Genomic DNA, 26,073 nt, shown 5'->3' with positions numbered 1-26,073 from the left:
TGGATCGCTCTATTAGGTACTATATGCGTTCTAGTTACTTCTTCGGGCATTGAAAGATACGAAAAAGGGATAATTAAGCGGTACAAAATATCCACGGTCTTTGTAATGCGATTCTTCTTTTTATATAAACAGAAACTATTCAACAATTGCCAAAGACAAAAATGTAACCAACGGAAACACTGTAAATATATTTCTTAAATATAGGCAACTCTCCCCTACGTCCACAGAGAAGGAACAGCGTAAATTCGAAGGAAATTCTATCCCTCTACCCGAAACGTGACGGAAACGTTGAAGTTACACTGGTTCCGTGTCCGAACGTATATAGTAATGTAAACTAACCTTTACTCGCGGAGACGTCACATCGAAATGCATCACGGTCGGCGTCGTCGCCGAATGTTTCTTTGTCGTGTGGGACGGATTTCCAGCGCCGTCGTTGAATTACGGCCGTTTGTCGAGGTGTAAATTTAAAGGGGAACCGAAACTAGCTGTGGTGGCGCCCCCTTTCGCGAGCTTCCTGGTCACGGCTGCCAAATTCAGCAACAAGTTCGCTTCCGTGGTGGATCACCGTGCGCGTACTTCCCACGAAGAAACTGTGACGGACGGTTGTATTTCTTGGCAACCACCTTCGGCAAACGTTGTCACAGATCCTGCGTCAAATTCATCAGCAACAAGTATCGCTTCCGCCTCGACTATCCGCGCGACGACGGGACGCTTGGACCTTGTGTGCGGTTTTCGCGCGACGAACGCGTGTCGTCACTCGTGGAATTCTTAAAATTGAAATGAAACAGTTTAAACTTTAAGGTAACGGTCCTTCGGAATTCTTTCTGACAACACAGGTCAAAACAACATTTCAGTTTGTTTGTTTGTCCCTTTCTTCACTTACGCATCTCCTTTGTAACGCAAGAAAAATTCGTTGTACGCCGTCGGTAAAGACGTCGCGCGTTTTATCGACCGATGAATAACGCGCAAACGATACAAGCTTGCAGGCTCTTCCCTATTAGCGCGTCGATGGGTTGGGGGAACTGCGGCTGGGGAGGACGCATTGAAAAGGGGATACGAAGGAATTTTATTTGCATGAAAATGAGCCCTACGGTCCAAATAGAGGGATGGGCAATTATTTATCTTCAGAAACGAGACGGAGAGATTAAGAATTCTTTGGGGAAACGCGGAAAGATATTGCGGGATAACGAAACCACGGCTCGCGTCGATTATTTTTATTTCTTTCTTATCGACAGTCCTATTATCTTCGAGGGGGACGGACTAGAGGGAGTGGAGCTCTCGAGGCTGCGTCTAACAAGACCCAGACTCGAAGACGCTTCGAAACGCTGCGGGGCGTAATTGGACAAGCGGAGGTCCTCTCGTAATTGAGCCCAGATAAAGAATCCTTCGGCGGTCGCAATTAAATGCACGCCAGGATATGGCCGGCGAGAGGACAAAGGGCGACTGGGTCCTTTCCACTGGAGATCGCTTTGATCGAACTCCGGGGAAATTGAGAATAAAATTTTTTTTTTTTTTTTTTTTTTTTTTTTTTTTTTTTTTTTTACCGATCCAGGACTGCGGATGACGGAACCCGCCCGTTTGATCAGCTAGTCCTCTGTGTGTGTCGCTCTTTGATAGCTCGAAGTTCATTCTTTTGCTCCGGAATCACGGATTTCGATTCGTTTCTCTTCGGTCGTACAGGTTCTAGAGAGTATCGAAAAAGTCCGCTTCGAGATACCGTTTCAAACAGCTCCACGATCTTCTCGATCGAGATCAGTGTCTCGAAAACACCCCCAAATCGGAGATGTTATTTAAGCTGAAGGCTCCAATGCGTGATTAATCCAGTTGCTCTAAACGTTCGTGAGTTCGAATCCGTTGGCGACGAAGTCATTGTGAGGTAGCGTCCGGGGCGAAGGAAGACACGATTTCTCGGCCGACGCTCTCTCGATTCAACGGTCCCGAGATAACCGCGGAGGAATCGACCGCCGAGCAGCATCCCTTATCTCCCGCAAGTTTCACCCTCGGTTGTCGAGGGCCAACCGTGGAAGGGGATGGCGAGGGAGCCGTGGGACGGTGAGATCCTTTCCAGCCCGCAACTCGTGATTGCTCAAGTTATGATTGAACTAATCGAACATCGGCGGTGGCCCGTTCACGGGACCCACCAGGACTTTGAAGTTCGAGAGTTATTGGATCGTTAAAAATTTCGTTCGAGAACCTTCGGGTCGGGGAAGACCGCGAAGGCGGAACGAGAGTGGAAAAGCAAATTTCTCAGGCACAGTTCGGTGAACAATATACTCGAGAGCACATCGACGCGATCTTCCATCGGTCACGAAAAGATCGTAGAAGTGTCCAATAGTTTTTTCTGTCTATCGAAAAGAAACGAACCATGATCACAGAGTTAAATGGACAGTCCAGAGAAAAACGTGGATCGCCTACCAAAATAGGACCGGTCCCGGGACCGTTTTATTTTTTCAAACTGTGTTCGATATTATTGTTTTTCTCCCAGTCCGTGTAAAGTGAACACACATATTGCAATGGAATATTCATGGAATAGCGCAGTGTCCTTTAATTTACAAAAAGAAACACGATCACTGAAGCTCGGTATCGATTACAGCTGTTTTCTTTCCACGGGTCAACAGGGATTGGAATTTATAGTTTTCATCTAGATTAGAGACTATCTGTCTCTGGTCGGTCGTTTGGCGGGCTGACTGCCGCGTGAAACAGCCGTGCATATTTCGATGGAGATGTGTGTCACGTCGGTATGTGACCCGTGTTAAATTTGGAAGGTGCACGGACGCTGTGTGGCTCTGCGGCCACCGTCGAGTGTGTTGCACTTTTCAAATGTCACCGAACGTGTCGAGAACCCCCGTTTAACGTTGTCTTGGATGGGAACCGCGTGGTTTCCATCGTCAATTACGCCTGGATAATTATATATATATTTCCAAAAGGGTACCGAAAAATAACAATGCAATTGGTTATTAAAAGTGTAACGAAGTAGTCGTTGTCGGATTATTCGTCTGTAGTTAACGGTGAATAAAAGTAGAAAGAAGAATCTGTATGGATTGGATCGCGATTAATTCCAAACTTTTTATAATGATGCAGAATTTTATTATCGACAGGAAATCCAGAGTCTCTGGACCGCTTCCGGAACTAGGAAATCCTATGGTTTCTCTAGATCTTCCTTTCACCATGGCGTGTGTTTAAAAGGATTAGGTTCGATTCGTAAATCCGTGACATTATCTGACTTTATCTCGTTAAAAATGTTATAATTCCAATTTATTCCGTTATCGGAGAAAGAAGGACGAAGAAGGTTATTAGACGCGGTAATTTCGGCGGAAGGTGTACCGTTCGTGCGGAGGCTGATCCCAGCCGGATCGTCGATCCTAGGGACGTCCTCGTGCCATGGCACCGGTGACACGGGAAATTGGGGTAGGATGATTCAATTAGCCAGAAGCGGTTCCGTAGGCGAACGATCCGCTTCCGTCGGACACGTCGTGCAATTTCGCACAAGGGTAGCCTTTAGCAGTGAATTAGAAACGCATTTACCTGGGTAACCCGGAGGACAGAGTCGTGGCTGAGCTTAGATCCCGTTTCCCTATCCATAATTTATAATGCCCGGCATTTACGGGAGGCTTTGACAACGTGTCACGATCATATAGATAGTTATCCATTGATCAGCCATGTACGAACTCGCTGAATCTTTCATTAAATAATGTTCCAGTTCGGTTTCCGTGGTTCCAATGACCGTATCTAACAATTTTTTGAAACTCGAGGTCTAGTATCACTGTTACATATCCAATATGGCCGCCACGGTCCAAGTGTACATGGTCCGTTCCCGTGCTCTGTCGTTTTTACAGAAAATTCTATTATTATATAAATTGTTTCCTGGCGATTAAATCGTTCAAACGGAGATACAACAGTGAAAAGCATTGTTAACGAAAGATAATGATTTCCTAAAACTCGAGGTGTCGTGTCACACTCGAAAATCCAATATGGCCGCCACCGATTCGAACCAGCCGGGGAACCCGACGTATTACGTCCATTTTCTTCATCTTGGGGGCTTTCTGTGTGCCACCACGGTATAATAAAATCACCAAACGCCCGATTACGCTTCCATTCCGATCGTAATAATTCGTGTGGAAACCGTTAACGCGCGTTTATCATTATCCCCGGGTCATCGATATTCCGACCTCCTCAATTCTATGGGTGAAAACAGGTCACCGCGGACCGTTTACGTGGTATCGATTATCATTTTCGGGTGATCGTTGATCCGTGTTAATATCGCCGCCACCACCTCTGGAAAACGAATAATCATTCTCGAAAAAAGAACCGCACAAAACGCGCCGCGGCGGTAGAATTTTTCGCGACGTAACAATGGACCGCTCGGTGGTTCCCATTATTATCTCGGAACCCGTCGTTCCTTTTGGCGTGAAACCGGGGTAGAGGATAGACTCGAGCTTTCAAGGGAGATTTATCTTTCTGGGAATCGATCAGCGAAGAATGAACCTGGGAATTATATTTCACAACGGAGTCAGCTTTAACTCGGAAAACGTGTTCCCGCCCCTAAAACGGGAGGCGGCGGCGATGGCTAATAGCCTGATTGACAACTTTCTCCGTGTATGGAACTTTATCGTGTCCTCCTACCCGTGTCTATCCTGGGCGGATATCGAGGACATCAATCTGGCATTACGAGCACGTACCACGTGGCTCGTCGCGCGGCCACGAGCATAAAACGTATAATATTCTCGGGGGAATTTTCCGAAACCCTGTTTTATCCACGTAAGTTCGTTTTGGCACGAAGGTATGTGGAATTTCCGTCTCGAGAGTTTCCTCCCTTTATTCGAACATTTTGCGTCTTGAAACTGAAGTCCTGTAAGATTGTCTTCAGGATGTGATGTAATTTTATTCGGATTAAGTACTGGATTAGGTCTCGTACGTGAGTAGTAAATCGGATGTAATCGGCCAAATGAATTCCTACCGTTTCATAAATCCTTAATTTTTTTAAAGTCTCTGTTCGTAATAGATTCGACCTGGTTTGTATCATTGACGAATAAATTTCACACCCCACTTGTATCCACGGGTATTTCCCCCGCAGTGGGTACAGATTAAATCTTAGGTTATGTTTCAGTGATTATCTGCTCGTGAATCGGTTAAAATAAGGTGACCAGACGTCCTGCATTTGAGTTGCTTGTCTCGCATCGAAAAATGTCCCGAAAAGTGATGACCCAGATTCGATATGTAACTGTTTTAACATGTTCGCAGTGGCACAAAGTTACTGTTTCCTCTACTTGATACTAGATAGCGCTATTAACTGGCAACGAATGTTTCCACAATAGACGCAATGGACTAAGAAAAAGGGTGCTTTAAAAAATGTGTTACCTTCTTTTGAACATGTCCCTACCTAAAAAATCGGGTCACCTTAGATTAAAAACATATGTAGCCTATATAGAACTTAACAATCCTCATCGTGGTTGTTATTTTTTATACCGGTTCGATCTATATCCAGATTAGATCTGAGTCACTGTTACATTATCCCTGGGTTAGATCTAAAATAGATTCGGATGAAAGATAGCGCATAGCGAAATCGCGTAACACGCTAGAGAATAATACATTATAACCTACTTATATTCTTAAACATACGTAAAATCTCTTTGAATTAAATTCCCGTTATCGTCCAAGAATCTATCCTGGAGTATTCATTAGTTCCTAGATTTAATTCTACGGTATACAGCCGCCTGGAAGTCCTCGATCAAGTTCAAAATCCTAACCTCACGCAAATTTAAAATCCTAACCTCACTCAAGTTCCAAATCCTAACCTCAATTCAACCGATGTCAAGTCCTGTGTCCTTTAAAGATGGCGCCACTTTCGATATCGCTCCTTCGACCAGGGTTTTCGCAGAAATTCATCTTCAGAAATTCGTTCCAACGAGGACTTCTCCGTGTCTCCCGTGGCCAGCTACGGCCACTGGTTTGGCCCCGTCGTCGACGTCGGCCTTTTGGCAGCCGAGCAATCTCGGAAGGAGTTCGACTTATTTATTATCCTTCGCCGCTTAATTTAGCCCCCGGGCCGCGCCGGTGGAGAGACGCGTGACGGAAGCCCCCGACGACGGTCGTTAAACAAACGCATTACGACAATGTCCGTATCGAATCGAACCGTTCTCCTCTGTCCATGCCTTCGATTACATAAGCAACCCCGTCCGTTGTTATAAATATATCCCGAGATTCCTCGTCCTACAGCAGCAAGGTGAGATACACGTCTGGGTCGTGAGCGAGAAATCTCTTTGCGTAATCTGGCCGCGAGACGTTCGCTATCTGGATAATTTTCGGTGAATAAATCGTGTATACAACCAGGACCAGGCCACTTAGCGGAGCACTTTTTAGGTGTTATCTTCTCGATTGAAATACGATAACTACAATAAGAAACAAGGTTCTCGTATCTCTGGCGAGACGAAAAAGTCATGCTGCGACAGGGAAACAAAAAGGAACGGGGGGAGGTTAGATATACAGGGTGGAAGAAAAGTGTTGTAGGTCCCTGAAGTAGGTCACTCGTGAGGTGATTTGGAATAAGATTTTCTTTAGCAAAGATGTTATCCAAGGCTTTGATAACGAGATATTAACGAAAAAACCCGACTCGCGCTCTGATTGGTCGAGGTTTTTCGTTAATATCTCGTTAACAAAGCCTCGGATAACCGTTTTTGATAAGGAAAAACTTGTTCCAAATCACCTCACGAGTGACCCATTTCAGGGACCTACCACACTTTTATTACACTCTGTATAAATGAAACAGTCGAAATCGTTTGCATTCCTGATATACATATATTGGATTTTGGTTTATCGAAACCGTGTGTACATATTTATACACTCGGTTAACGATGAACCTATGGTATTAAGGCGTATTTCGCGATGAAGAAGAAATAAACAGCCTGGACAGATGGGGAGGGGAAGTATGTCTGGCGAACGGAAACTCCTCCTGTACTCCAATCGGCGCGAAACTTCGACTCGCGGTTTGACGGGCCTCGGATAGCAGGAATACCAACCGCGAAATCCATTAGCCACACGGGGCTGCGGGAAAGTTGCTTCGTGGCTTGTTTAACCGTGGAAAAGTGGCGAGCATAATTAACCCGTTAACTACAGACCCACTCGTCTCAGAGATGAGTAATTCAACGAACGACTATATTATACAATACTTTTACTAAAATTCGTTTTCTTTGAGTCGACGTCAAATACTGTTCGGCTGGTATTAAAATTTGAGGTTTCCTTTTGTATCTAGGAAAATATTAACGATAAAGTAATTCTTGAGAGTGAAGTTGTAAAAAAAATCACGTAGCAAGGGGTTAATTCCACCAACTAAGCAGCCAGCGCGAATTGAATTATTCAAAAATCATCGAGCAATGGTCCTTCGGTTAACAATGCCCGGTCAACTCGGAAAAGGAACGCCCCGAAGTGACAAAGAACCATGGGGAGGGCTAGGGGGTTAAAGAATGGAGGAACCAGGCTCGAAAGATGGAAAAGAGAGTAACGCCTCGACGATGATAGAGGCGAGAGCCACGGATGAAAATAAGGGGTAAAGAAGAGGGTGGGGGGTGAGTGTGAAGGAAGAAAAGCATTCGAAAATTCGCTCGAACCGTCACCGCCGCAGAAGCTCCCTCCCCCCCCCCTTTCTTCAGGGTGTCGAGGGTTCCTTCATTGTCCAAGAGAAGAGAATTGCCTCGGTGCATCGCGACCACTGCAGTTTCACGGAGCTGGGAATGCATTAGGCAGATGGAACGTGTAATTGGAGTCGCGCTGCGTGGCACACACGTAACCGTGGTGGTGGCGGCCCACCTGTCGTGTTTCCACGTCCTTCGTCTTCTCGGCCTTTTGTCCCGTTCTCGGTTTCTGTCTCATACCCCCATTTCGCGAACAGTGTAAATTCGCCATTAACCTGTTTAGCTTCTTGTCGGGGTAAAAGGGGGTCGCCTCCATCACGGAACGTGGTTTCCAATGTTCGATGCGTTGGAGTTTTACTGCCTTCGATTTTCTGATCGACGAGACCCTTTCGCTTCCGGTTCTTCGACATTACAATGATCGAGGGTTTATTAAATGATTGGTCGGGTAGAAGTTTGATGTAATTTTGCTTCGAACGGAAAAGCTTTAGGAGTTTTCTTTCGTCGTTGAAAAGGATAAACGTAAATATACAGGGTGTAACAAAAGTGTTGTAGGTCCCGGAAATGGGTCACTCGTGAAAATGTTATCCGAGACTTTGTTAACGAAATATTAATGAATAACCTCGATCGATCAGAGTGAGACCTAACCCATGCTGCAGTTTTCATGGGACCAGTCTCATAGTGACGTGTTACTTGTGTCCACAGTCATGTTTTTCAGAATAGAAATATTATAATCAACAAACTATACAAGACTTGTTGAAAGCAAATACAAGAACTTACGAATACATTATCTAAGATCGCCTTAGCAAATAATTGGCTCGATGTTTATAATTTAACTATGAATATGAACAAAAAAACCAAAAGAAGAGAAACTTACCTGAATGACCTAAATAACAGATTCAGCTTGACCACAGTATACGATTCACGTTATTGCTTAGCATCAATCGGTGAAATAATAAGGGACACTATACACATGTAACTGTGTAAAGCAAATGTTCTAGAAACGTTTGTAGAAGGGTGGGGGGAGCCGTGTTACTTTCATATCACCGTTACTTTTGTCCCTACTCTCCCCACAATTTCGGAACTGACACGAAGTAGACTCGTAAAAGTTCTCCCGTACACGATGATACGGAATAAAAGTACTTCGTTCATTTCCGAGCGGCCAGCCAGTCAAAGGGTTGGTAACAAAACGATTCATACCTGTTTCCTCCAATATACAGGATGTTCCAAAATAAAGTCCTTGAAAGAGCCGATTCCTAAGATGATTTGAAAGGGGATTTTCAAATCACTCCAGGAATCATCCTCCATTTCAAGAACTAACAATTATTTTGGAACCCCCTGTATATTCGTGTATCTGCGTGTGTGTGTGTGTGTGTGTGTGTGTGTGTGTGTGTATGTCTGCTATGCATGTGACAGTGTGAAAGTGAAAGCAATAGCGAGCAAATGGTGTGCGGAGAGAGAATGAGAGAGAAAGAAGGGGGTGTGGTATACGCCGCAGAGGAACAAAGCCACGTTAAGCTGGTTGCGATTGGTGTGTTGCAGACACGAGGTGCCTGTCACCTCGGAGCCGATCACGGTGATACACATGGACGAGGACGTCGTCGTGGTCAACAAGCCCGCCTCCATCCCTGTAAGTGGTGTACTGCCAGGACTGGTACTGCCAAAACGCTTCTTGTCGCCTCGGTCTATCTCTCTCTGATCCTCCCAAAAAACGACGACGATTGCGCACCCACGCACTCACGCCCAACGATATCCTCGGTGTTTGTCTCTCGGCCGATCATCGGATCCCTCAATTTCGTCGACTCGCGAACGAGTTTGATCCTCGATTTTCTCTGACAATTGCAATCCGCGTTCTACTTTTGGCCAACGCAACGGAGCGTGATCGTTCGTCGTGTCATGATCACGGGATTTCGATCGTCCGTTCACTGAATCGGTTAGTCACACTCGGCGTTAGATCGTCGAATTCGGAGAACCACTCGAAGGAGAGGAGATAATTCCAGTAATTCGCGGAAATAGGACGATTCACGGATCTGAATCGGGGCTCTGCGACACCACCGAAGCCGAGGGAGGGGGGTTCGGGAGTTAAGATCTTTGGACGATTCGATAATTCGAGGACATCGACGCTTTAGCTTACGGGAGGGTCTGGGTTTGCGTGGGAACGGAGGGATCATAATGGTACACGCGGTGATCACGGATCCGAATTTAGGTAGAACACTTACCAGAATCACCCTATATATATATCATTCCTAAGTCGGAAGCACGTGATCGCTTGAACAATTTTTTTTTTCTCTCGAAATAAAACCAGGGATATTCAATACTGTTCGTATTTCTACACGTATTTCTCAAGGGTGTTTCTATGATTTTGCGAATATTTCGATCGCGACGACACGATTTTGCGAGAGGAAAGAAGAATCCTAGGGAAAACTGTCGTCAAACGGGGACTGTCCAATATGGCCGACCGGTGCAATCGTCGTCCAAAATCCTCCCCCCTTCTCCTCCCAGTTTGTTACTTTTCCAAAAGCGCGCCTTTACTTCTCACGGTAAGTTTGTCCGTTTCTTTGGCTGGCAATTAACCCCGCACGCACACGCTTCGCAGGTGGATATTTTTTTACTAATTTTTACCGTGTCTCGGCGGCCTCGACCGTTTACTCATCGTCCAGACGACGAGAGAGAGAGAGAGAGAAAGATGACCTTCGGCGCGAACGTTTCTTCTTTTTTTTTTCTATGAATAATCGCGCGGCGATGTTGCAATGCATTTTTATGCGGTGACTCGTGGTTTTAACACGCTTCTCGCATTGTATTCTTATCCTAGTCGATTCCCATCGGAGGAGGATTCCTTTTCTCTTCCCCGAGTCGCGCCATTCAGTTTGCTCTCCGAACTAACACGTACGCCTCCTGCTTACCGTTTTAAAACTAACGAAACCCCGTACCCCAGCGTTTCTTTTATTAGAGAAACATTTAACTGGCATTTATCATTGATTTTGTTTTAGTATTCTGTTTAGATTTACGTGCTTCGAAAGTTCTTTTTTTTTTTTAAACGAAATAATAGTGTCCTTATCGACCGAGAGAGAGAGAGAGAGAGAGTGAGTGAGAGAGTGAGTAAGAAAGAGAGAGAGAGAGATAGAAGACCTCGTCTGAGGTAGCCATCGCGAAATGGTGCTCTCCAATAAACAAGTAGATTTCCATATATATATTAAATAGTAAATTTAGTGAATTGAACGACTATAATGTTCGATACTTTAATGTATTAGGTGTACCAGTAAGTGATCCACTATTTCCTTTTAATAAACCGGTTACACAGTTTTAGTTTAAGGCACCAATTCGGAAAAATGTCTACCATAATTTGATTAAATATGGTAGATTAATTATTGGTACACACCTAATAAAGTCGTGAACTATTCGTTTTCGTGCAGAATTGTCCCGTGCCCGTCCTGGAACGATCACATTCTACTTCGCGTTGAGAGTTAAATTCCTGTCTCTCTATCTATCCTATACAAGTATACAGGACATCCCAAAATAGTCGTAAGTCCTTGAAAGGGGTGATTTGGAAAATGTTGTTTCAAATCACTCCTTTCAAGGACTTACACCAGTTTTGGGACACCCTGTATATTATCTTGTCACCTTCAAATTGATACCATTGATCAAGCATTAAAATGTACATTGAAGCCATTACTCTTGTCTTTATAAATTACTTTCGGAAATTGTCATATTTTGCATAAATATCCGCAGTCTAATCATAAAGTATTCTTCGTTCCCTTTAAGCCGAAGAGAAATACCATTTTGCTCGTATTAATATTTGACATTTTATAGTAATTGTACACTGATATATGAATAATCCAACAATGACTGCTTTATGCCCAGTTTTTATAACCACTTACCATCAATTGAAGATGCTCAGACGCCTAGAGCTTCCGAAATTTTCCGCCAGGTTGTGCTAGAGTGAAAGAAAAAATTCAAATTTGTCACTGGAGGCAAACGAGTGGTCTGCTGGGTAATTAAACGTTAAAATCGTGGAACTGTTTATAAGTACACGAACCTTCGGACACATTCGTAGCCTGGCAGTATATTGCATTTCGAGTTTCTGTCATTTGACGAGCTTTTCGTTCCGCGCGCGTTCTTCGTTCAAATTACGAGCGACCGCAAGAGGAAACCGCGTGCCGCGAAACGTGGACGGGAGGACGCTTAATTACCATTCAGCCCGTTCGGTTAATCGTCGCGAAAACATTTTCGTGGCCGCGAAATGATCATTTAATTACACACCGGAACAATGGCCCGGGGGAACCCCGTTTTATTTCCCGGCCTCTTTTGTCCCTGGGACACTGGACGCGAATAGGCGTTCAGATTTTATGGGGCGTTTTCACTGCTACCGCTATGGAACGAAACGGTTTCGTTCGTGGCTCCCACCTCGTCAATTTTATCTCTCCATTCTAGAAGTAATAGAACACTTGGGGATCGTTTGAAATAGCGACACGATGGATATAATCGAAGCGCGATGGATTTGTTACTGATTTATTACAACAGAGAAGTGAAAGAAAAAAAAAATGAGTTTCAGCGATCGTAAAGAGTAACGAACGTTGGTCGAGTCTACGTGGTTGGAACTAATACCGATTAAACAGCAACCATCGATTTGTCGCTCGAGTCGCGTCTCGTGGTCATGGGACATAAAGCGGAGCGTATCGAACATCGAAGCTCGTCTTACAAGTTCGCCCCGGAATCGCTTGGAATCGTCTTAAAAAATTAAGACCGCCACGAAAGCCTCTTAGCGTAATAAAAAATAGTTTGACCTGGAAGATGGTAGTTGGGAGAAGGGGTTAAAGTTAAAAGACGGTAAATTATGAAACATCGTAGTGTTCTCCATATTTTCTTCTCCTTAGATAACCCCTATGATTTTCTTGACGTCTGCAGTCTCTCGGATTAAATAGTTATCGATACTTTCCCAGAAACGAAAGGAATTCTGTACTTATCGCAACTGTACTTTTCCTGTAAAAGTTGAATATTAATACCAGCAACGTGGTACTTCATTTCGACTCAAGGAAAACCAAATATTCTTTGTAGAATCGATTTTCGTCTAATTCGATGTTATAGGGCAAGGGGTTAATATTTAAAATCATTGATGGAATGGGGGAAAAAACACCTCATATTATGTCAGTGATTGGGTCAAGCATACAGAGGACGTGGATGGAGGGGACGAAGACAGGGATTATCCGGCGAATCGAGTGGTTCTCTCGCTGTCAGTCGGCTGTCAACGGGTCTTTACGAGCCTGCTATCTTCTGTTTATTATCCCGTTTATTTGCCATTTACGCGTTGAACAGTCTACAGCCAATCAAACGCTCGACGTCCAAGGTCTTCTTCGTGATGCTCGAACAAGTCCTTCGAATTTATTGGAATGTTCGCGAAGGAGTTCAAGGATTCCGAAAGATTGTCTATATCATACGAGGAGAATGGCTATATTCCATTTTTATGGGGCAATTAAGATGCGGATGAAAGTTTCGATGACTCTGTGATCTCTTCTATCAGTATACTAGCTTCGGTAGGTTTCGGAGTGTTGGCGAATTCGTGGGCTTTGGAATTTCCGTTCAAACAGATAAGAAGAATTAAATGTTTCCGTTATCGAGGAAGGATGGATCGTAAAGAAGTTGCCATAAAAATTTTGTAATCGACATCGAAAATTCGAATCGCCAGAACCAGTATCGGCAAGTTCCTTTTTTCTTCTTCATAAACCATAATCTGACGAATCTCCGAATCTCGAATGAAAAGTAAAATTGTATCGTAAATCGGTAAATAATAGATACAAAAAAACTAGTCATATTGAATTATGTAGTAGGGTTTAATGTTTAATTCCCAAGCGCAAAGAAAGCGTGTCTGACCACGGACGTTCTCATTCCACTTGAAACGAGTACTTCCGTCGTTTCTTCGATTAAATTATTCACTGAACCTCACACAATAACTTGATGGTAAAAGAAGCAACCAACTTCTATTTAAAAAAAAAAAAAAAAAAAAAAAAAAAAAAAAAATTCACTCGTTTCGTCCACAACCTCGACAACCTTTCCGATCTCGTGACCACGCTATCCTCAAGCCGCAGTGCGATATTTCCCAGCGCACGAATATAAGGGTATTAATCGGTGCCCCCGATATCGATTCGCCGCCATGTCGACCCATTCGAAATTCCAACAGAAAAAGAAGAAAGAAAAAAAAACCGTCGAAACGTTCATCGACCGCATCGGGTACAGCGATCGACGGTTTAACAATCCCCCCCTCCCCCTTCCATTCGTTCGAGGCTTGTATCACACCGCGATGTGTCGGGGCAGCGGGACTTTCCAAACAACGCGTTAAATCTCGCGAACCCGGCAGCGCAAACAATTATCGAAAGCCCATTCAGCGGCCAGGACGATGCAGGAGGTGGTGAGGAAACTCCTCGGGCGGCTCGGTTGTTTTTTCGGGGGCCTGGATCGTCCACATAGTCACCACACACACAAACGAAACCCACGCAAACATCGTCGAACGGATCTGCGGCTGTGCCGAATCACGTTCCCCCTCCCCACTCCTCTTTTGGTCGATCGCCGCGTTGGGTAGGCTTTTTTTCCCCTCTCCCTTCGTGTCAGTGTCTGAATTGCCTCAAGGGGAAGGGGAATGGGTCGCGATCGCGTGTAACGGCCGGCTGTCCCGTGTTTGCACGTGGTCGTTCTGTCCCACGCACGTGTGTCCCCCACGCCGCCAGTCACGGCGGTGTCCCGCCGGTGTCCCGCCGGCGGCCACACGCCGTAACCGTTTTCGAGCCGCCACCGTTACTGGGTAATATTCTAATGGCCCAATGGAATTGCCCTGGCCTCTCGGCTGGTTCTCTAACTCTCGTTCGGTCGATGGAAACGCGCCTTTTAATTTCGAAAGCTCCGCCGGGAAACGGGGGTCGATCGTGTTCGGTCGGTTGGCTCGATCGCCAGGGGGAGGAGGGCTTTATTACGGAATGGCACCGTTCGCGGACCGTATTCGAACCGTTTTAGGGGCAGCACTTTCAGCTCTAACATTTCTCTCTCCTAGGATTTTCTATCGTTTCTCCTTGAAATTGCGAAACCACCGTGTTCCATCCCACTCTCTTTTGCGTTTTTTTCTGCACGATATATCGCGGGGAACGGAAGCAAGGAAGAATAGGAAATGTGGTGTGTGTGTGGCTATTGGAGCGGGATCTGTGGAACGGCGTGTGTGGTTCTTCTTTTTAACGGGTTCACCCGCGATATCTTATGATTAGACTGCGGAAGTTCATGGAAATTCACAGTTTCAGATACGAATATCTGAGAATTTAAATGGGAATAGCAGTTTCAATTATTCTGTACCGGAGACTTTACCACGTTCGGTAGTAACGCGTAAGTACAGACTCCTCTCGATTATTGTCCGGATTGTTGTACACGATTATTGTCCAAGTTAACCCCACCACTGGGGGGTGGCGTAGAACCATCGGAGGATCGGTTTTCGTTCAAAAAACGAAATTACGACGGTCTGAAGCATTTCTCGGGACGATAATCGAGAGGAATCTGTACTTTATTAATACCTTTTGTTTTATCCCACATTTTCCAAATTGCTCGAAGTGCATAAACATCCGTAGTCCATTTATGATAAAAGTACTTCCGTCATTCCCTAGCTTCTTTTTTCCCCGAAGATATATCCCGTTTGTCGTTCAGAGAAATAACTACGGTTGGGCACGGTGAATTGCAGGTGCATCCGTGCGGACGGTACCGACACAACACCGTGGTCTTCATCCTCGCGAAGGAATACAACCTGAAGAACCTGAGGACGATCCACAGGTTGGACAGACTGACAAGTGGCATCCTTCTTTTCGGTAGAACGCCGAAGAAGGCGAGGCAGATGGAGCACCAAATAAGAAACCGACAGGTACCGATACATTCATCTTCTCTGCCTGAAAAGAAACACGCCGATTTCTAAAGATCGGTCGCAATTTGAAATCCCTAATTCATTGACATCAAAATTGCTCCATTCACAACAGGCACCCAACGTATTAACATTTATACATACGCGACTTACTACCCACGACCACAAATAAACCATCCCCAGACCGCGATCATCTATTCGTCAGACTATTTAACATCAAGAACACGCGAAGTCGTGTATCGATCCCCTGATTCCCGGAATATCCTGTTCACAGGTGCACAAACAATACGTGTGTCGGGTGGAGGGCGAGTTCCCGGAGGACGAGGTGGTCTGTTCGGAGCCGATCGAGGTGGTGTCCTACAAGATCGGTGTCTGCAAGGTATCCGAGAAGGGCAAGGACTGCGTGACTCGTTTCAAGCGTCTCAGCTACAACGGAAAATCGTCGGTGGTACTGTGCAAGCCCCAGACCGGTCGTATGCATCAGATACGTGTGCACCTTCAGTTCCTCGGCTATCCGGTGGTGAACGATCCGTTGTACAATCACGTGGTGTTCGGGCCGCAGAAGGGAAAGGGCGGGAACATCGGTAAATCTGACGAGGATCTGGTCCGTGATCTGATCAGCATTCACAACGCGGAGAATTGGCTGGGCATGGACGGGGATTCGGAAATGAGTCTCTTCAAGCCTAAATTGGACATCGAGGAACGTGTGCCGAGCAACGACAAGGACGGCTCGCCGTCGTCGACGCCTGGTTTCACCGAGGAAGAGCAACCGCAACAACAGGAACCCTCGTTGAAGGTGACCGTTGGCACGCAGACCGGTTCAGAGCCACCGGATTCGAGCTTCGCGACCGACAAGATGACCGTCGATCCGCACTGCTACGAGTGCAAAGTGAAGTACAGAGACCCGAAGCCGTCTGATCTGGTGATGTATCTGCACGCGTGGCGTTACTGCGGCCCCGGCTGGGAATACGAGACACCGTTGCCCGCGTGGGCGTCCAGCGACTGGGCCGACGAGGACCGATAGTTCTTCCGTGTCTCGGGGACAGACACACATACACACCAACGAGCGAACGAGCTGTCGTCATGCACCCTTCGTACACCCCCCTTTTTGATATCCTTACCCCGTGCCTTCCATCCGCCAGCGAGCGATCTCGACCATCGTACATGTACCCACACCCCTTGTTGTTGACCAGGTCGCTGGACTCGCGATCAAGACCACGCCTCGACGTTGTTGGTCCTCTCTCGATGAAAACCTACCTGCCCCAGGTGTCTGCGCCGAATCGAGGTTTCGAGGACGCCGAGGAGAAGCAGGGATAATGGGCTCCGTGAATCTATTCAGGATACTACACACACACACACACACTGTGTATAACGTTGTTTAACACGTTGACTGCCAGCTACGAGATAACTCGTAGTTGAAACATTGCGAACATGCTGGATTATTTAAGTACCTCTACGAAATTTTGACATAACATTAATATCACAGTATAATTCAAAACAAGACAAGCAAGCTCTGTTAATCAAACGCATATATTTTCAAAGATTTATGACTTAAAAAATGAAATAAAGTATGTCTGGCTACATACTGCCTTTTCCACTGTGGCAGTCAACGTGTTAACACTAAACCTACCACAACCGGACAAATGACTGCTTTTGCCGTTCTAATTCCTATCTCTCCGAAGGGTTCGGTAGGTTTAGTGTTAAGTTGAATAGATTCATCGAAGGTATGCCATCCAGACCCGTGATGTCCGAATACATACCTTGTATACCAATGATACTAAGGTGGTTATTAGCACTACTCGCGTCGTTACACGGTCCATGGTCAATCGCGAATGATGAATGGGGATCTGGATCGTAGAAAGGGACATATGTAGCCATGAGGCGAGGTTGCACAACCTCTACGCGGACATCACTGCTCTAGGCTCGGAATATTGCGCATAATCGTCGGGGATTGAGATAGATAGTCTGCTGCTAGGGTCCACGATGTTCGGGCGCGCGTTATCGATCCGGATTCGAATCGGAATGACGACCGTCCCGGGTGAAGGAACGGGATCGTATGAAAGATTGAACCATCCAAGCCCCTGGTACGATGGAACGATATCCCGGCTGGTTCTATATACGGGTCGGTCGAAAAGTCACTGCCATCGGAGCGCACGAGAGAAGATTGATGCAGCTGTCAGCCGCGCGCGGGAGCTCGGATGGATACCCCGTCTCGTATCGGTTCGGTTTTCTTGATTTATGACAAGGACCGTATTTCTAAGACCGTGTCAGGGACGCGGAATCCGATGCTAATCTTGACGAAAATCCGATCCAGGCTGTTCCCGTGAATTTCTGGACACTCTTGGATGCTAGAGCTTTTAGGGGTCCGTCAACTGGGAACGCGGAGTCATCGTGTACCGTATATAGTCCAATGGATATTGTATACATACATGCAGAAATTCACTTATTTCGGTCAATTATGTATATTTTGTTTTCATCGAAATCCGGGATCGACTCTGTTTTAGATACAGTGAAGTCTAACTGTATTACCACGCGAGACACTTCACCATCACACGTACTTTCGAGCACACAAATTCAGTCTCAATCCAACTTTTGCGCAGACACTGAGGCCGCGGCTATGACGATAGAATTTAGCATGGAGGGGGCTTTGAACTCATTGCTATTTTACTCCCCTACAGCCCCGACCATGGCAATATAGTTAGAGTTCACTGTATATAATTTCCAGATTCTAATTCAATACCACTTTCCGTTCTCCCGTGTACTCGTGCAGGTCACTCCGTAAATTTATGTGTACATTTTAAAATGGCAAAAAAAAAAGAAACTAAAGAATGAGCGTACAAATTAATATTAAAAGGACACCAAGTGAATCTGATTTATAATCATTGTACTTCCACGGAAAACACATGATTAAGACGTCCCACAAAAACTTGTTCGATGTATCGAATGATGCCAGCTCCCGCGCACAGACAGCAGAATGAATAAACGAAACCGAATCGTCGTCGACCGGCGTTCAGTGATCATCTTCAAGAGCCGCGCTATATATAATATATGTATACATTATATACATATATACATCCACATGCAGAATATTAAATAATAGCGCAGGTCCAGCGACATGGGTCTCCAAAACGATTGCAAGCGTGATCTTGCCAGAGGATAGCCAACGATCATGCCAAAGAGCGAGCGCGTCCGGCGAGAGATAATGTGTGTGAGAGAGAGAGAGTGAGAGAAAAAGAAAGAGAGAGAGAGAGAGAGAGCTTCATTTCAATCATATCGTGTACGTGTACCTTGTTCCAGCGCGTCCGAGCATGGACTTGTAACAAGTACAATCGAACCGAGTGAAATAACGAAATTAACGTCGTACATTATTTTACTACGAGTGCCGTACGTTCCCTTTAGCGGGACATATACGCAACAATAGGGTTATATCGTTGTGACAGATCATCCGTAAGAGACGACGGAAACCTCCGAATTCGATCTACAGTGGTGTTTAAGGTCGATAAGCTGTTCAGGACCACCAGATTCATCTCTACTTACATGTATATGGAATAAACGAAGTGTTTACGATTGGGACAGAACCAGTGGGGCCCGTCACACAGCTACACAGTTGGTTGCTTTAGTTATTTTAGGGAAATAAGATATGCAAGACAGGGTTTCTTCTGTTGAACAACAAGATGGAATGAATGTTCTGTGACCTTGGGAGGCCAACCTCGAGAGTATATTCTGATTGTATTGGAAGAGACATATTTATAAGTTACAACAAAAGCACACAATTGGCAACCCAGAGTCACCGAGGAATTTGTTCCTTTCAGAATGTCCGATTCCTCGAATCCTCAGTCTCCCATATCTGAGTATACAAACTGTACACAACAGTTTTCTGTCATTCGAAGAAACACACACACACACAGAGAGAGAGAGAGAGAGAGAGAGAGAGAGAGAGAGAGAGAGAGAGAGAGACAAATGACACAATGTCTGGAATCGTTTGCAGTGAAGGAAGTGACCTTGAAGAGACGTACGCGTTGCGTCTGTGATCTTTAATGGAACAGTCTACAGTGACCCAAAGATGTCACCAATCAGAATGTATGCGTGCGTGTTACACAGTAATTCTTGCATCCTCCCTTCGATTAGAATATCATGCCTAAATTAATCTTGACTCGTCGAAATCAGTCTTATCACCTGATTTTACATCTTTGCCTCACTGTACGCGGGTGCCAGTATCCTCTGATGGACTTGAAAAGTGTAATCAACGTGACGCGAAGGGAACAAAAAGAAACCTTCTTTTATATAAAAAGCTTTATAACAGTTACGAGTACCTTTTAGATGAGAATAAAATTACAACTCCTGATTCCGACGAAATGTTAAGCGAGAGAGGGAGAAAGAGTGAGTGAGATGGAGAGAGAGAGATACTGGAAAGAAACACGCGCGCGGGGTTTCTCGTCGTCGCTCACAGTCTATCGAGAGTAAGATGCGATCAGAGGGAGGTGGACAGAGATTTTTAGATAGATAGAGGTAGGAGGGGAGATAACGTAACAACGGACCTATCATAAAAGACAGTGTGTGCGCTTACTAACTCACCCGGGATAATTTAACGAGAGTTATTCCGAATGTAATGGCTAGCTTAATTTTATTTAAGTAAACTAACCGGATATTGACAAAAACAGGGCGTGAGAGTGAGGGAGAGAAATATAAAATATACGAGAAAATGAAAAAACAGAGGACAAGACAGTTGAAGAGAAAAAAAAAAAGACAGTGCCGATTAAAATGGCAACCGGAAAGAGAATCATCGGTCTGTAAAATCGAGCAATCGCTTTTGTATGTATATACATATATATATTTGTATTGTATACGATATATATATATATTGTATACGCACATTGTACCGTATCCGAGCGACATTATTATCTGTACCGTAGTCAGCGGAACGTTAGAGCTAGAGAATTTTTTCTTGTATAATGGACGAATAAATGCAAAGTATCGTTCGGTACACCATTTGCCCAATTACTTTATTAAATTTATAAATTTCATCTATTTGGATGCCATAGTTATCGAAGTTTTAGTTGCTACCTATTCTTCAAATTGACCAGAATGATAAAAAGTGGCAGAAGGCATTGTAGGTACAGAAATTCTAGAACTATTTTTTAAGTTCTGACCAATTAGAATGCACAAAACAATTTCTATTAACGAGCGCCTCCCCCGCTTTTACATTAGTATACACACCAATCTACCAAATCTTTAATAGATAGTGAGGGAACGCGCGATATTGGATATATAACGTTCGTCATCACCCATCTTCCCATTAGACAATAAAAAAGGATCAAATGGCCCTGAAAAGATATTAAGTTTTATTTTTCTATGTGTTTTATTCACCGAACCTCCGAAACTTAAGCAGGGTCCGGCAGAATTACATAGGAAACGTGACTACACCGCGCGTTGATTCGCATATGTACACTGAAAATAAATATAAATCTTACAGGTTTATATACTCCGTACTTTCTTCCTTTCGCTGGTTCAACGCGTAATAAATCGTGGAAAATTCGGCTCGTCTAGTCACTACCTTTGTACTCAATTAACAGCAGCAGCTTGTTTGCGCCCCCTAATACGTTCTTCTATTTCCGGTCGGAAGTGCCTAATGAGACCCTGAACCGGCCATGCGGCACCATCAGCCAAAGCGCAGATAGTGTGCAATTCAATTTGTTTGGTCAGCTCCCACAACATATCAATCTCGTGCTCCTCAGCCTTTCCTTCCACGAATCTACAGAAATTCATCTTTAATATTATCTCGTCTCTAATGTATACCGCCAACTTCCACAAGCTCCAGAGCTCATTTTGGACTGGAATGCTTTGAGGTAAGGTAAAATGTACCTCTTCAAGATCTTGAACATCCAGCTGATTCCTTCACGACACGGTGTACACTGTCCACAAGACTCATGCTTGTAGAAGCTCAAAAGGCGTGTGATGGCCTTAATGATGTCCGTCTGCTTATTCATTACGATCAAAGCTGCTGTACCAAATGAGCTCTGAGCTCTTACGAGGTCGTCGAAATCCAATAATACTGTATCGCAAACGCTGCAACATTATTCAAATGATAAGGGGATTCTCAGGAATATGAGTCTACACAGTTCAGTACCTTTTAGGAATGACAGGAGTGGATGATCCACCAGGAATCACACCCATCAAGTTATCCCATCCACCGATTACTCCTCCAGCATGCCTTTCAATAAGTTCTTTCAAAGGAATGGACATTTCTTCCTCTACGGTACACGGGTTGTTCACGTGACCGGAGATATTATACAATTTCGTACCATGATTACGTGGACGACCGAATGACGCAAACCACGTTCCACCCCGTCGGCAAATGGTCTATACACAAAAAATCCTAATTTTAGAAACAGAAGTCCGTATTTGTAATTCTTGCTCAATAATATGAAATGCATACAGGCGCCACAGCGACGGTTTCAACATTGGTAACAGTCGTAGGACAACCAAACAAGCCAACATCAGCTGGGAAAGGTGGTTTTAGCCTAGGTTTTCCCTGTTTTCCTTCAATAGATTCTATGAGAGCTGTCTCCTCTCCACAAATGTATGCTCCAGCTCCACGTTGGACAAAGATGTCGAAATCATAGCCAGACCCACAAGCATCTTTCCCAATTAGACCAGCTTGGTAAGCCTCTGCAATGGCCACTTGCATGTTAGATGCCTCATTGTAAAATTCACCACGAATGTAGATGTAAGCGGCACATGCACCCATTGCACGACCAGCAATGAGACAACCCTCTACAAGCTTGTGTGGATCATGACGTAGAATTTCCCGATCCTTGCAGGTGCCAGGTTCTCCTTCATCACCGTTAACTACCAGATACTTTGGCCTTCCATCCGACGGCTTGTTCATGAAAGACCATTTCATGCCAGATGGGAAACCAGCACCTCCACGACCTCTTAGGCCAGAGACCTTAATCTCATTGATGATCCAATCTGCACCTTTGTCCAAGATTTGTTTAGTCTTATACCAATCTCCCCTCTTCAAGGCACCCTTCAACCTCCAGTCATGTCTGCCATACAAATTTGTGAAGATACGGTCCTGATCAGCCAAGGGCCCACCCCTTTTCTAGAAATGAATGCAAAATCAGAGTGGCAAAATCTGTGTCGAGTAAAGATGCACAAATAAGCAAACTTATCGAATACCCGACGTTGTTTGTGACAAATTAGTTGTATGTGACATGATGTCGCAGGCACCCGACATGCGCCCGATTAAAATAACCGACCCATACTTTCCGGATATATGTATATCCGTATATACATCCCTAATATCAAGATATCGGATATCTAAAACGATCGTGGAAACGAAAGTCCCGTACCTTTCCTTCCGGTGCAGCATCGGCAAACGTTCTTTGCTGTTGGTTCGTTAAGGTGGATCCAAGGAGACCTTAAACGCAAATAAATCCTTTTTAATTACATAACCTTGTCTCAACGGAGACGCATAACGCCAAAAATCTCATGGAGTCTTAAAACAACGGAACGTAAACATCCAACAACCTGCCGATTGTCTCGAATGTTTCGAACACTTTATACATTATAGAAATAATATAACGCCAAAACTCACCCAATTGTCTCCTGGGAACCTGAAAACAACGCACTATGGCCCCAGCCATTTTGCCGTTTGCGGACTTCAACAATTCGTCGTTCGATGACACCCTGACTTACCCGTAGGTCGCTTTTTCCCCTAGTGGAAACCGAGTTTGCTCGTGGGTGTACATCATGTCAGACACACGTGCTCTTATGTATACTCCGGGGGTTCTGCGACCCCACGTTCTCTCCACACGGGGTCACTGGCGCCTACGACGGGGGCTCCATGACCCCACGTTCGTAAAACAAGCGGCCGCTGGCGCGTCATCAAGGGGCTCTATGACCCCACGAACACACCCCACGAGGGCGCTGGCGCCTCCACCGGGGGCTCCATGACCCCGCGATCACAACATAAGGGGTATATGGCACCATCATAAGGGGTTCTATGACCCCACGACCTCACCCACGGGGCCTCTGCTTGCTACAGAAACTACTGCCTACGTCTTTTAAACTTGGACTCTAGTAGTATCAGCAGAAACTGCCATGGTTGCTGGGGTTACTATATAAATTGCTCACAGAAGCACGTACAAGCGTCAGTCCTAAATCGACAGTTGCACGAGCATCATTCGACCGAGCTCGAGAGGTGTACGAGCAACAGCGATAAAGGATCACCTTTCAAATGTGTACTGACCCAAGCCAACACTGTTAAAATCGCCCTTTATTTGCAACGGTTGACACTGTAGCTCGTCATGCGTACCCCGGTTAGTTCACTTTGGACACCTCTTATACCGTTATACGCGCAGCTTTCGTTTAGATAAAGAACTCGATTTGTAGCTGAAAGTACGTAGATTATTCCACTTATATTGATAATAACAATAAACGACCAGAACACTGTTAAAATCGCATTTAATCGCGGAATACCACTATTTTATTGACCGGTGGCGCCGCCCGTGGCGAATCGCTCAAACTGCTAGCCAAATAATATCGACAGGTGAGTGAAAATTTCTAGTGATGGAAAAATGCTAATATCTCAGTAATTAACCACTTAAAATGAACGTTATTAGTCTCAAATTGTCCCTCAGGACTTAATGCATCGACCCAATAGTGCAGAACAGCTGAATTAGTAAAATTAGTTAAGTCTGTATTACTGTAGCCCCTTATGAGGCGGCAACCCTAATTGCAAATGATTTCGAACGCATTTACACCGCTAAACGGGCATGGTTCTTCTTCGTTTTGCATTAGAAGCACTGCTTAAAGAACGTAGATTACTATTCTCTAACGGCTGGAAACCAGTAACCGCAAGAACATTGTTAAAATCGCATTTGTTTGCAACGGTTGACACTGTATCTCGCCATGCGTACCCCGTTTAGTTCACTTTAAATAGCTCTTCCAACGTTTTATGGACAAGTTACGTCTTCATCAAGCATTCAGTTTGAAGCCGAAAGAACGTAGATTAATCTTCTGTCATTGAAAATAACAATAAACGACCAGAACACTGTAAAAATCGCATTTAATCGCGGAGTACCACTATTTTTCGACCGGTGGCGCCATCCGTGGCGTAACCCTGAAACTGCTAGCCATATAATTGGTTAGTAGTTTCAGCGATTCGCCACGGATGGCGCCACCGGTCGAAAAAATAGTGGTACTCCGCGATTAAATGCGATTTTAACAGTGTTCTGGCCGTTTATTGTTATTATCAATAAGAGTGGATTAATCTACGTACTGTCAGCTACAAATTGAGTGCTTCAGCTAAACGAAAGCTGTCCGTATAACGGTGTGCGAGCTGTGTAAAGTGAACTAACCGGGGTACGCATGACGAGATACAGTGTCAACCGTTGCAAATAAATTGCGATTTTAACAGTGTTCTGGTCGTTTATTGTTATTTTCAATGACAGGGGATTAATCTACGTTCTTTATGCTTCATAGCAAATGCTTGATCATGCCGAAATCTGTTTGCATAACATTGTAAGAGCTATTCAAAGTGAACTATAGGAGGTGCGCATGACGAGACACAGTGTCAACCGTTACAGATAATTGTGATTTTAATGATGTTCTTCTTATTACTGGTTCCCAGTCGCTACAGGATATTAATCTACGTTCTTTGATCTTGGAATCCAAAGCCTGACAAAGAAAAGTTATGCTCGTTTAACGGTGTAAATGTGATTGTAACCTGCTGCGATTGGGGTTACCACTCCATAACATAAGGGTCTTCATTAACATATGCATAAATAATGTGACTAATTCTGGGTTTCTGCAGTATTGGGGCTAATTTGACTGTAACACTTAAAAAAGTTTTGAAGTTCCATTTATATCATTATCCTGTGAAAATGTTCATACTTCCAGCAGCATTCATATTACAATCAAAGAATTTACAGAATAAGAAAAAGGAATTTAAAGTAATTTTCAGTAGTTCCATACATCTTTATCTCTAATAATTTTCTAAAACATTCAAAGTACTAGACATTTTTACACTTTGAATTTCATATCGATTTCTAAAATAATCCTAGTTCGATGTAATATAGAACGTGGTTTTATGAAATAGATTAGAAGTTCGCAGCCATTAGCTCGATATTGTCTTCAGTTTATAGTACTTTACCGATGACAATACCGATTGCCCAGGCCTCACCACGAGGAGGTTGCTGCGAGTGGAGGCCCAAGGCAAGTAGATGGAATCACAAGTTCTACATCTACCCACCTTTCACAATAAACCTTATAAATTACTTAAATCTTAACTATATAATACTACCGATACTAAAATCCCTCGGCGGATGACTTCTTTCTTGAGCCTAAACCTATAAAAAACTAAGTTCCCTCGTCGGTTGTCTTCGTTCTTCAGCTTAGAACTAATATTATCTTAATATTCTAATTAATACGAATTAATGCTAGTAATACGAAATAACAAATTTAACGCAATGTAGTCGCTAATACTCAAACGAAAGAGATAGACGGAATGGAAAAAGTTCCATCGATCATTTCGTTTACGCACCTAATATACCAAGC

General features: G+C 44.5%; 2 protein-coding genes across 4 annotated transcripts in view; one reads left to right on the top strand and one right to left on the bottom strand.

The window, feature by feature from the left end:
• The window catches only part of LOC107185258 (RNA pseudouridylate synthase domain-containing protein 2-like), a 150,023-nt gene extending 133,111 nt beyond the window's left edge, over positions 1-16,912 (top strand). For all 3 annotated transcript variants that reach the window (XM_015572906.1, XM_015572905.1, XM_015572907.1), the window contains 3 exons: positions 9,168-9,255; positions 15,337-15,513; positions 15,785-16,912. In XM_015572906.1, the coding sequence (XP_015428392.1) occupies positions 9,168-9,255; positions 15,337-15,513; positions 15,785-16,534 (1,015 nt within the window). In that variant the 3' untranslated portion in view covers positions 16,535-16,912. The remainder of the gene's footprint in view (positions 1-9,167; positions 9,256-15,336; positions 15,514-15,784) is intronic.
• A 3,919-nt stretch (positions 16,913-20,831) lies between these two features.
• LOC107195178 (NADH dehydrogenase [ubiquinone] flavoprotein 1, mitochondrial) lies at positions 20,832-23,221 on the bottom strand. The gene is made up of 7 exons (XM_015584967.1): positions 23,111-23,221; positions 22,866-22,933; positions 21,947-22,615; positions 21,638-21,870; positions 21,373-21,576; positions 21,065-21,262; positions 20,832-20,958 (listed from the first exon to the last, which is right to left on the bottom strand). The coding sequence occupies exons 1-6, from the start codon at positions 23,157-23,159 to the stop codon at positions 21,073-21,075; spliced, it is 1,413 nt and encodes a 470-aa protein (XP_015440453.1). The 5' UTR covers positions 23,160-23,221; the 3' UTR covers positions 20,832-20,958; positions 21,065-21,072.
• Between the last annotated feature and the right edge of the window lie 2,852 nt (positions 23,222-26,073).

Source organism: Dufourea novaeangliae, unplaced genomic scaffold (assembly GCF_001272555.1).
Source record: "Dufourea novaeangliae isolate 0120121106 unplaced genomic scaffold, ASM127255v1 scaffold55, whole genome shotgun sequence".
Taxonomy (NCBI): domain Eukaryota; kingdom Metazoa; phylum Arthropoda; class Insecta; order Hymenoptera; family Halictidae; genus Dufourea; species Dufourea novaeangliae.
This window is presented reverse-complemented; position numbering and strand designations above follow the sequence as displayed.